This window comes from Sinocyclocheilus anshuiensis, unplaced genomic scaffold, assembly GCF_001515605.1.
Source record: "Sinocyclocheilus anshuiensis isolate Anshui unplaced genomic scaffold, SAMN03320099.WGS_v1.1 scaffold209, whole genome shotgun sequence".
In the NCBI taxonomy this organism is placed as follows: Eukaryota; Metazoa; Chordata; class Actinopteri; order Cypriniformes; family Cyprinidae; genus Sinocyclocheilus; species Sinocyclocheilus anshuiensis.
In genome coordinates, this window is record NW_015540880.1 from 1,135,237 (window position 1) to 1,147,898 (window position 12,662).

Below are 12,662 nucleotides of genomic sequence, written 5' to 3' on the forward strand. Positions count from 1 at the left end.
AGCTGACTTTGTCCAATATGAAATTGTTTTAGCTACAGCCTCGATTAATTTCGACGTTCAGTCTATCAATAGGCATTGACATAGTAGTTGAGGGTTGGGCTCGTTTGTTTAGATCACACAAGAATGCTCCCCACCTTGAAAAAAAATAAAAAAGTTTCACCGAAAAAAAAGCGACTTGATGTTCGTTCCCATGGCAACCGCAAGCCCAACCTACCGCCATAGTAGAATTACCTGAATTCTCCTCACGTGACCGATCCCCAGGCCTTTCGACCAATCAGAAGACAGGACAGGTGCACTCATGGTAGTTTCGGAGGTGGAATCTCAGGTACTCTTGTAAACTGCGACGACACTATAAAGTCTTTCACGTAAGTTCAAATTTTGCGTGGCATATTCAGAACCTCCTCCAGGTGATGTTGGGCAAAGGATGATGTTACGGTTTCTCACAGACAAAGATATATATTCAGTCGAGTTATGCGCAAAGCTGCGTCTCAGTGATTGAAGTCTTCGGATACGTGGGAGTGAAAGATGATTTTCACGCACCGTGATTTCTTCTGAGGACTTCTGAGCGTCTCTGTTGTTTCAACACACCTTTCATTTAGAGGAACCTCGGGCTGCATTTATCTTGTTCTCATAATTTTTGTGCAGGTGAGTCGCTCAGGCTGATGATCAGGTTCGTTGTTGTGGCATGAATCATCACCTGTAAAAGACTCTCTTGAGCTTATGGGCTGTAAACCTGCTCTGCATCACAGGGCAATATCCTAGGCTGTTTGTCTTGTGACGTGAAGCTCATTTGTTTTGTATTAATGAAGTTATTCGCACATTTTTAAAATGCCATTCATACAGAATATGACACATATAGCCCATATGATGAATGTTCTTACAATTTCTTAATTAAAAGTCATTTTTATATTTTGTATGGCAATAGAAAAATGTCAGAAGTGGTGTAACAGAGATTTTAAAACAAAAATGATAAAACATATTTGGAATAATATTTTATCACTATTTTTTATTTTAGGCTATTTCTTAAAAAACACTGTAAAGCAATGTTAATATCAATGGTGTAATCAACATAGGCTACAGGAAGACATTTTGTTGTCATGTGACAACCATAAAACGGAGATGACCCCTTTAAACCACTATAAGATAAAATATTATAAAAGAAAGAAAATCTTAACCTTTTTTTTTCTTCAGAAAAGTATAATGTAACACTCCTGGCATATATCTCATTAAACCAGAGCTTTGGAAGAAAATGATAGGCTATACACATTCATCATTTATGAAACCAACATACATGCAAAGTTTATATTTCTAAGAACATGTGATCTAACACGAGTTTTAAACTAGATTTAAAAGATTTGTCACCTTGGATATCACTTGTCATCGATCCCTAGCAATATCCATTTTATAACATTAATGTATCCAATGAAGGGTGGAGATATAGGCCTAGCCTATTACAATAAAGTAGCCTATATTAAACCTAATCTATTCTCTAGTCTAATCTATCTCAGATTACACTGTGTTGTTGTTATTCTTGAATAGACATGTTGTGTCTATTGTTGTTCTTACGTCATAGCGTCATATACGTGGGTTTATAGATTACAATTCAATGCTAGGTACACCTAAAAATAGCTACAACACAGTTCTTCCAGTTTTAATGTTGAAGTAGTAGGCTAACTTGATCGTATTTATTTATTTATTTATTGTCTGTTTAGTTTTAACAATGACAGAGAAAATAGCTCCCTGGTGGAGGTCTTTCGTGGGCAAGAGGAGAAAGGCGGCCAGAGAATCGGCGGCGACACTGGAACAGGACCTCCGTAATCAGCCTTCAGCAGGGTCCACACAGCATCCCTCCGCTGAGCCGGACCAACAGCTCACCTCACCGACACGTCCAACGAAAGAAGTGGACAACTGCTTACCGAGCGACGAAACATATGACGACTCAGCTGTACAGCCAACTTTCAACGAGAGCTCCAATCGCCGTAATCTCACCGTGTCCCGCTCCGGACGCTTCAAAGAGAAACGGAAGACCCGCGTGAGTCTTCCACAGAACAACGGAGGTGATGGGAAACCCGCTGCAGCCAAATCAACCGACGTCCAGTCAACGCGCTGATTGCAACCGCGGTTTATACCCGATGGTAGAGCACTACCTCCATTCTGACACTGTTGAACTCAGTTTGACTCATGAATGCAATGCACTTATATGAAGTTATGAGCCTTTTGGAGTAAGTTATCCATATCACAGAGACTTTATTTTCCAAATGCTGGAAATAATGATATTTCCCTGCTGAAAAAAAACTGCATAACTTGTTTCTTAGCCTAGTCAGGCTAGTCTTTTGTTGGTTTTAAAGGGGTTTTAGGCACTTTACAACTGGTCTAGCTGGGAGACCAGCTGGGCCAGTCTGGAAGACTAGACCAGCCTTAAGACCAGCAAACCATAAGTTGTTTTTCAGGGTTATTAGACATTCAGCAGAATCATTTTTGTGAAGGATGAAACATCATTTTTTTTTAGAGCTTTGTCATACACAATTTGCACTGTTTTGTGGTGTTACTGCAATATTTTATGAAGGACTCATTAGAAGGATTTAGCAGCAATTATTTTTTAATGTTAATCAGTGCGCTGTAAGCACAGCCTTATCATGACTTGTTTTTAATGCTTGTCCATGCATGCCATAGATTTTATAAGGGTTAGGATGGTGGTCCTATCCATCCAGAATCACATTATTATATGCCATGATAGTCATGCATCTGATGTGCGTTTTCTTGTGTAGTTTGTTTTATTGAATCCAGGACATCTTGTTATTAAGTTCTCCCACAGCAAAAAACATTTTCATTAGACAAACCAAAGATTCTATTCTTATAAAGTTTAGTTAAAAATCTAACAGTAAAGATATAACAGAGAGGTCAAGAAAAGCAATATAACTAAACTATAAGCTGTTAGTTTAGCAAACAGTGTTTACGGTAGTTATATGTGTATATTATTGAAGACACAAGTTGAATTAGGATAAAGTACTATTCAGTCATCCTAAATTAGAATGGAACCTGATAATTGGGTTAAAAAAAACTGATCAAACTATGAGATCTAATAATTTCATCTGTTATTATGAGTGAAGCTGGTTGTAAGAGAAGTAGGCCTCTGTAGCTTCAGATGTTCAGATCCTTTGAGTAGTGATGCGCAGGCAGATTTGAGATTTGTGTCTATAATGATGATTTAGACAAGGTTTCAGTGCAATCAGGAAAAATTTGGAATATACTGTACTCTTATGCATTAGTTTGCTAAATTTAGCTTTGGGAAGGAAGTGTTACTACATCAGATTTTAAATAAACAGATGATTTTCCATCTAAGGAATCCTTTTGTGCATGCTGAGTTGTTGTTGCCCCTGAATGTGCTTACGTGTATGTGAGTGTTTGTTATGGGTGGGGTAAACAGAAAGCAATAGGTCATTATTAGAGTTACAGTATTAGTGTGTGCTAATGCTCGTCACCTCACCCGAGGCTGTCATCTTCAACCTCATCAACCCTGTATCACAACATTCCTTACTCTTAGAAGACACGTTTCTCAGAGAGAGCCAGAATGACTACACTGTCTTTCCCTAATAGGGTGGAAAATATTAGATCATTTGCATGGACAGATGCTTTTCTTACCATTATTATAATCAAGGCTTGTTGAGCCATGGCTGCACTGTTCTTATTGAATCAAACACATTTTAGCGTTGTTGTTTGACACACTTAATAGTTTTTAGAAGTAGCTGAATTTATTTTCACTCAATTAAATATTGAGATACTTTCTTGATCCCATTTCTGATCAAATCTGGTTTGGAGGTTATCTTTAATTAGCCATGCCTCTCTACTCTGCACACACACAAACGAAGCGTTGTCCAAAACTACCACTAGAGAGCGATCTGGTCGCGCGCAGCATAGAGTACAGCCACCTGAAGCACAAAAAAACTAGATATGATGTTAAACAACTCATAAAAGCCTTAACGTTTAATTTTATTTTATTTTCGTTATAGAAATTTGTCACATTCTTTCTACATAAACGCTCTCGGGTTTATTATTTCGGGTTTAAACTGTAAATAATGCAAAATATGACACAGCCAGGTTCATGGTCAAGACAACCTCCCACCGCGCGCCGCCTGCTGTGTTGTCGTTTGCGCGTGCGCCCTAGACGCAACAGGCGGACTACAGGCCGCGCGTGCTGTAGTCCGGTTCAGTTCACACATAAATTCCAAACTGAGAAAAGGAGCACAGCATTTGGAAACTGTGCCACGAAGTGTTATAAATGAAACATTTCTAGTGGAAAGGACATAGTTCTACAATTTTCTTCAAGTGTTTTGGTTTGACCAGCGAATTATAGGCTACTTTTTATGCGTCACGTACTTAACGGAAAATTAGACGCGAATAGACGTCGTGAAACCCTACGTCCTCGGCGTCTTCCTAATTATAACACGAGCTTGCGGTCATTAACTGGGTCATCTCGTGGGTCAAAGGCTCGCACTATGCGAACCCAGCCTCGCGCCCAGACTGGCCTCTGAACAACTTCCCTGCGTCCACCTGAGGAACAGAAACCCACGAAACTTCAGCTTTCCAGCCCGCAAAGGTAAAGTTGCCTTTGAAGAATACACTGACTACAGTAAACCAGGTTTTGCATAATACCATTGAACCACTACCGTTATGTTTTGGCACGACATTGGTTTGTGTTCTCAGCTGGACTCTGTTGGTGAGTGTCATTGACACACAGCACTGACAGTAACCAGCCTTAAATGTGAACAGTCTGGTCATATTTCACAACTTTTCGAATGACAGTTTAGTAGGCTATATGGATTTTTAATGGTTAAAATGTTGTACTTTGACCCTTAATGGGACAGTTCACCCAATAATGACAATTCTGTCATCGTTTACTCACGCTCTTGTCTGTCCAAACCTGATGCATGACTTTCTTTCTTGTGTGGAACAGCAAAGAAGATATGTTATATTGAATATTATTACCCAAACAGTTTTGTTAACCAATGAAGTTCAATTGTACATAAAAAAATGATTTCTCAAAGCCTTTTATCAAAATATCTTCTTTTATGGTCCACAGAAGGAAGAAATTCATACAGGTTTGTAAAGAAATGAGAGCGAATAAATTCGCTGAATTTACATTTTTTGGTCATCTATCCCTTTAAGTAAACAAACCTATTTATTTTCATATGAATTATTCATTTAAATAATAATTTAATTTTAACTCTCTCACACTGTACTTAACATTGCAGGTTTTTTTTAGTCTAATGTTATAAAATTCACATGAAATTAATGAAAAATATATATATGAAAAGATATATACTTAAAAAAGAATACAAATCATTCACACGTGTCATGATTAGCATCGGCCAGATATTACACAGCATGTCTCTACAGGTGGATAAAAATGTTTCCACATGGGTGGACCAGCACAACCTTGGGTGTCAACATCTCCATGGGAAAGCTGTTAATGGGGCTCTAGGGAAAGACAGAGAGTTGTTTGGAGCTATGCTGCTGGATGAAATATAACCCACAAGATCTTGGACAATCATATCATGAAAGAGGCCAAAGGATGAATAGCTGATTCTTCTTGTGTCTTTTGAACAATGCTGGGATTTTATCCATTTAGTGATGCACAAACGTGAAATTAATTTCACATTAGAATTTCCTAATGCTTGAACTTGTCCGTTTGTCATTTCCTCCATGGAGCAATAACACAATGTTTCTCTATTTTGACAAGAATAAACATTCCTAAAAATTAACATATTAACTAAATTCCTTCTACATTTCTCAACTGTATTTAGCGTGTTTCTCTTCCTCACACAATAGCTCTGATTAGCTGCTGGGCTTACCAGAAGTTGAGCAGCTCTATTTCTCAAACAACAGACTCCATTGTTGCCACTTTATCCTGATCTGAGATCATTTGTATGCATGTTCCTTTTACAAGTCAAGTTCACGGTTTTATATGGTAGAGATGGCCCTAGTTCAGGGTTAAATGCAGTTTCTTCAAAAGATGATCTTTGGAACCTCTCACTAGCATTGTGGAAGCAGGAGATTGGTTTTCCTAAAAGAGAAGGGAGGGTTCCTGTTGGGTGCATCTTGTGATGGACAAGCTTCGTGCCAAGAGGAACATGTACTGTAGACTTGTGGAGAGAGAGGGGGTGTGGGGAGATCACTTTGTCATGTTGAAACCACAGTGAAGTGCTGAAAAGTTCTTGGTGTTCTTTAACACTTGTGTTTAGCTGGAGCTCCAACTGTAAGTCAGCATTTGCAAAATACATTTAAAACAAAATGTGTGGACTTATTAATTTAATTGAATTTTATATTATTTTATTTAATATTTATTAATGTAAATATCTATAATTAAACTATACATTTTGCTTAATTATAATATACATTTCAGAAAATTTATTGATCTTGTTTTGTATTTTTGTAATTTTCCTTGTAATGTATTTATTTATTTTTTGTGCTATTGTTCTGTATACCTGGCTTAAAGATGTAAACATTGTGATCTTTTGACTCGACTGACCTTTTAATATCGCATGTATCAGAAATATTTATCTCTGACAATTAATACTTTTTCTGTTTCCTTTTATTTTTATATATTTGTACCGTACTGTTGTTCTTTTTGTACCATGCTTGCTGATCAAGTTTATGCTGTATAAGACTAACTAAATAAAGTATATATATATATACACACACACACACACACACACACACACACACACACTACCAGTCAAAAGTTTTTAAAAAGTAAGATTATTTTTTAATGTTTTTTTAAAGATTATCTTCTGTTCACCAAGCCTGCATTTATTTGATCCAAAATACAGCAAAAGCAGTAATATTGTGAAATATTATATTTTGATATTGTTTTATAATATTAAAATATAATTATTTTATTATATTTTAATATGATAAAATATAATATTATATTTTAAAATGTAATTTATTCCTGTGATTTCAAAGCTGATTTTTTCAGCAGTCATTACTCCAGTCTTCAGTGTCACATGATCCTTCAGAAATCATTCTAATGTTCTGATTTATTATTATTATTATTATTATTATTAATAATATTTAAAACAGTTGAGTGCATTTTTTTCAGGATTCTTTGATGAACAGAAAGATCCAAAGATCAGCATCCATCTGAAATTAAAATATTTTGTAACAATAGCACTATGCCATTCAAAAGCTTGGAGTCAGTATACATTTTTTTTTTCTTTTGGGAAAGAAATTATAAAAATTAATACTTTCATTTAGCAAGGATGCTTTAAATTGATCAAAGGTGAAGATAAAGACACTGTTATAAGATATTTCTATTTCAGATAAATGCTGTTCTTCTGAACTTTCTATTCATCAAAGAAACCTGAAAAAATTCTACTCTACTGTTTTCAACATAATAATAATAAATGTGTTTTGAGCAGCAAATCAGAATATTAGAATGATTTCTGAACCTGAAAAATTTTACTCAGCTGTTGTCAACAATAATAATAATAATAAATGTTTTTGAGCAGCAAATCAGAATATTAGAATGATTCAAATTTAATAGTAAATTTACATATGTTATCTTTGAATATATAATTAAAATATTCATTTTGTTTAATTATAATAATTTAAATATCTACGTGAGGTCAGATTGAGAGGTCAAATAATGTAAATAGTCCCATCCGGAGGGCAAGGGTCACAGCTCACAGTTTGTGTTTCAATATGTGACACTTTTTTCAGGTTCTTGAGCGATGCCTGTCCCTCCACCTCCCCCAGCACCACCACCCCCACCTCCACCTTCTGCAGCTCCTGCACAAGTGAGATCCATGCGCACACACACATTCACAGACAGCTATTATTGTAATATAATTCATCAGAATGTGTGTATAATGGCTCTTTCTTTTTTCCATCTGTCTCTCTGTCTATCTTTTCTTTGTTCCCGTCATGCAGTTCCTCCTGGCAACCACCTGGCTAGATTTGCATTATTAATTAGAGATAAAATTACACTCAGAGGCATAACAGCACAGGTGTCACATGTTCAGATTTGGCTTTCTTTTTGAATGCATGTGCACACAAATGACATCTTTGAACAAAACCAACATTAAAGGGATAGTTCACCCTGTACTGAAAATTATGAATCATTTACTCACCCTCATGCCTTTTTTTCTTCTGTAAAACACAAAAGAAGGTATTTAAAAAATGTCCATGCCAAGAAATTGTTGTTTTGGACTCCTATGACTTTCATCATATGGATAAAAACAGATGAAACAGTCTTCGTTCAGTCTTTAGTCATGTTAAAATTCGGTACCTGATTAGATTAGACCATTTTTGGCTAGTTTTAGTTTTGTTTTGGTATATCATGGATACCGTGATAAAAATCTTACCAAAGAAAACTAAAGGCACAGTGAAACTCATTAGAACTTCACAACACTAAGAAAGTTTCAATTTTTCCACTCTTTCTTTTACAGTCACGGACAGACCCTCCTAAAATCCAGCGTTCTGAGGGTGGAGGTCGCAGTGCTCTCCTGTCTGACATTCAGAAAGGGACAAGGCTGAAAAAGGTCACACAGGTCAATGACAGAAGCGCACCAATCATTGACAGTGAGTCAAAATCAAATTTATTAACATAAGCCCAATTCTTTAACGCTGATCAGGTGAAATGAGTCACTTGGCAACAATCCATCTGTTTGCAAGCATGGGAAATATGAATACTAAACTGATACTATTTCAGGTTCATTTCCTGATTATCTGATTTTGCAGTCCAAAATTCGTATCTGCTGTATGATGGCAACACTGGAATGTTGTTTATTAATGTAACCAGAGCTACCAGCATTGCATTTTCAATGATTGGTTATTGAGGATGAGAGTGTTGTGTCAGCATGAGAACCTGTATTAAATTACTCTCTCGAGAAAATGAAACCGTACAAAAGAGTAAGTATGAGGAGTAAACCAGGCTTCAGAGAAAGTCGGAATGACTGATAAGTTGTTAGGATTTATCAGTGTCAGAGCTATATTTGAACTCAGGGTTAGGGTTAGAAATAATCCAAACGTTCCCTGGTAGTTTTACACTCATGGCCACTTCTACCATCTGCTGGTTAAGTGCTATTGTAGTTTTGTCATGTGACTTAAAAAACTGTTTTATGGCACTTTTCCACTGCATGGTATGGCACGGTACGACTCGGTACGGTTCACTTTTTGGGGGTTTCACCTGGGTATAGTACCATTCCCCTGGGTATAGTACCTGGTACTTTTTTTAGTACCACCTCGGTTGGGGTTCCAAGTGAACCGTACCGTTACCAAAACGTGACGTGTAAACTCTGCTGATCACGGATTGGCCGGAGAGAATCGTAAGACACACAGGCTTTCTGTCTGTATATGGAAATGCACAGTGGCAGATAAAGGGCCAAGACCTCAGGAAGTGTTGGAGTGAGGATCACACAGAAAGTGGGGGGTGACAATGCTCCTCATCTTCCTCTTTATTACAAAGGACAGCAGTATTCTCTGTGCTCAGGACATGCCATGTTCATTAATAAGTCATTGGCTCACTTCACCTTACAGTTCCCGTTTATGCATCACTGTTTGTCTTGAGTCTGTCTGCTTTATGTGACTGAAAGTAGGATGTTGGGCAATATCTTTTATTGGTCCTGAAAAAGGTTATTGTTATAACAGGAGCTATTAAGATGACGAAAACTAGATATTGAAAATATATTTTAGTTTGCAACTATAGTTTATAACTATAATTTAGTTGATGTATGTATAACAAAAATTTCAAACTAAATATATATATTTTTTTTACACTTCATGGATCTAAGTCATGTTGTGTCATGTTAAACATTATTTAATTATGCTAAAATTCAGTACCTGATTAGATTAGACCATTTGATGCCACACAATTTGAGTTTTAGTTTGGTGTATTATGGATACTGTGATAAAAATCAAACCAGAGAAAAATGGGACATTGAAACTCATTGTAACTGCCCAACATTAAGTTACTCTCTCTCTCTCTCTCTCTCTCTCTCTCTCTCTATCTATCTATCTATCTCTATCTCTCTCTCTCTCTATATATATCTCTCTCTCTATATATATATATATGTGAAAAGATTGATATTAAATTGTAACAAAGTTTGTAGATCGGGAAGAAGGAAGCGGGAACCTAAAACTTTAATAAAGAAATGTACAAACACAAAAGGAAAGTAAAACATAATAAAACAACAACATAAACAGTCCAGGCCTGGTCCTCTCTCGTCCAACACTGTCGTCACTCCTCCTTTTATCCTTCCGGAGCTCCTCCATGGGACTCGAGACCGGTGAGTGGCGCAGGTGTGGCTCATAATCATTTACTCCACCGGCCTCGCTCCGTTCCCACGGCTCTCGGCCCCGCCCCAATCATCACGTAAATATTAAATTATTAATATTAAATTATTAATGATTCATTATTAATATTAATATTCAATTATAAACATTAGAGTCTGCTATAAAATTGTAATTGATATAAAAAAATATATAATATATAGCCTAATCATATCCTTTACACTAACACTAACCATAAAATTAGATGAAAATTGTAGATTTATTAAAAAACCTCAGCCTTAAGACTAAATCTAACCCTAAAATCTGAATGGTGTATTGCAGTGTGATCCAGGAACATGCTCTACTTGGTGAAATCACAGTAAGCATAATGGTGATGTGTGCATTTTTGCAGAACCTAAAGTGAATAGTGTGGATGACAGTGGAAGAAGACTCCGCCTCCTCCACTGCCTCCATCGGTTCCTCCGTCCTCACTTCCTGACAGATCATCTGGGGTCTTCTACCCTCCACCGTCTCCATCAGTCCTTCCATCCTCGCTCCCTGACAGGTCATCTGGGGTCATCTACCCTACACCACCTCCATCAGTCCCTCCATCCTCGCTCCCTAACAGGTCATCTGGAGTCTTCTTCCCTCCGCCCCCTTCTCCAGGCCCGTTAGAAATGAAGGACAGTCCTTTAGGGCCTCCTCCCCCACCTCCTCCTCTTCCTGCTCCATTTGCATGTAGTCACCCCTCCTCAGCACCTCCTCCGCTACCTCAGAAAGCACCTCCCGTGCCTTCACCCACATACAGGCCCAGCGTACCACCTTTGCCACCATCTTACCCCTGTAACGCCCCCAGCAGACGACCCCCTGCAGTGCCACGTTTTGCAGGTAGATGACTAATGACCTTTGCTATGTATATTATATACAAATTTTAATATATTTTAAAATGTAATTTATTCCTGTGATGACAAAGCTGATTTTTCAGCAGCCATTACTCCAGTCTTCAGTGTCACATGATCCTTCAGAAATGATTCTAATATGCTAGAAGGAAGCGGGAACCTAAAACTTTAATAAAGAAATGTACAAACACAAAAGGAAAGTAAAACATAATAAAACAACAACATAAACAGTCCAGGCCTGGTCCTCTCTCGTCCAACACTGTCGTCACTCCTCCTTTTATCCTTCCGGAGCTCCTCCATGGGACTCGAGACCGGTGAGTGGCGCAGGTGTGGCTCATAATCATTTACTCCACCGGCCTCGCTCCGTTCCCACGGCTCTCGGCCCCGCCCCAATCATCACGTAAATATTAAATTATTAATATTAAATTATTAATGATTCATTATTAATATTAATATTCAATTATAAACATTAGAGTCTGCTATAAAATTGTAATTGATATAAAAAAATATATAATATATAGCCTAATCATATCCTTTACACTAACACTAACCATAAAATTAGATGAAAATTGTAGATTTATTAAAAAACCTCAGCCTTAAGACTAAATCTAACCCTAAAATCTGAATGGTGTATTGCAGTGTGATCCAGGAACATGCTCTACTTGGTGAAATCACAGTAAGCATAATGGTGATGTGTGCATTTTTGCAGAACCTAAAGTGAATAGTGTGGATGACAGTGGAAGAAATGTGGCTGCTGGAAACTCTACAAACACAGCAGGATCTGCTCCATCTGCAGTGGGTCCAAGTCTGAGTGGAATATTTGCCGGGGGATTTCCTGTACTCAAACCATCCGGACAAAGAGACAAACAGCCATATCACAACCTGGGTATTGAAGTCAGATCTGTTTATTCTCATGCTTTGTATATTTTCAGTGCTGGACAACTTTTGAATTACTTTTTGATATGGCTTTTTTGTGTTTCAGTGTCTCGTTCCGGCTCTACCGCAAGCCTGAAGCAGCCTCTCTGGAACCCTCCATCACAGGGAGATGGGTTCAGAGGAAGTGCCCCTGATCTTTCCCCCTCCCACAAACCTTTGGAAAGAGCCTCCACACTGTCTAAAACTCGGCCTATTTCCTCATACACAGCCCCTCCCTCACCAAGCCAAACTACACATCCTTCTTTCAAACTGTCTTCTACTCCTCCTTCCTCTGCCCCTCCACCTCCTCCTCCTCCTCCTCAGGAGCGGCCCAGTAATAGACCACCTCCTCTCCCCACCTGCCTGCCCCCACCCCCTCCTCCTCAAACGGCAAAACCCACTTGGTTACCCGTCCAATCACACTCCATTCCCATGCCTACGTCTCCGCCTCCTCCACTGCCTCCCTCAGTTCCTGCGTTCTCGCTTCCTGACAGATCGTCTGGGGTCTTCTACCCTCCGCCCCCTCCACCGCCTCCATCATGTTCTCTGTCCTCGCTCCCTGACAGGTCATCTGGG

At 38.1% G+C, this 12,662-nt stretch overlaps 2 protein-coding genes across 3 annotated transcripts in view; both read left to right on the forward strand.

Annotated features, from left to right (window-relative positions):
• Window positions 1-350: 350 nt before the first annotated feature.
• On the forward strand, window positions 351-2,138 carry LOC107688414 (proline-rich protein 15-like). The gene is made up of 2 exons (XM_016486073.1): window positions 351-645; window positions 1,713-2,138. The coding sequence occupies exon 2, from the start codon at window positions 1,721-1,723 to the stop codon at window positions 2,108-2,110; it is 390 nt and encodes a 129-aa protein (XP_016341559.1). The 5' UTR covers window positions 351-645; window positions 1,713-1,720; the 3' UTR covers window positions 2,111-2,138.
• Window positions 2,139-4,159: 2,021 nt separating this feature from the next.
• The window catches only part of LOC107688351 (WAS/WASL-interacting protein family member 3-like), a 14,342-nt gene continuing 5,839 nt past the window's right edge, over window positions 4,160-12,662 (forward strand). Inside the window, exons 1-5 of one of the 2 annotated variants that reach the window (XM_016485993.1) lie at window positions 4,160-4,597; window positions 7,723-7,799; window positions 8,451-8,583; window positions 11,881-12,057; window positions 12,154-12,662. The exon at window positions 12,154-12,662 is cut by the window's right edge and continues 22 nt beyond it. In XM_016485993.1, the coding sequence (XP_016341479.1) occupies window positions 7,734-7,799; window positions 8,451-8,583; window positions 11,881-12,057; window positions 12,154-12,662 (885 nt within the window). In that variant the 5' untranslated portion in view covers window positions 4,160-4,597; window positions 7,723-7,733. The remainder of the gene's footprint in view (window positions 4,598-7,722; window positions 7,800-8,450; window positions 8,584-11,880; window positions 12,058-12,153) is intronic. The other variant, XM_016485992.1, reaches the window with a different exon arrangement.

Excerpts from the sequence above, each read along its gene's own strand:
- LOC107688414 (XM_016486073.1), top strand. The coding sequence starts at position 1,721 with ATGACAGAGAAAATAGCTCCCTGGTGGAGGTCTTTCGTGGGCAAGAGG.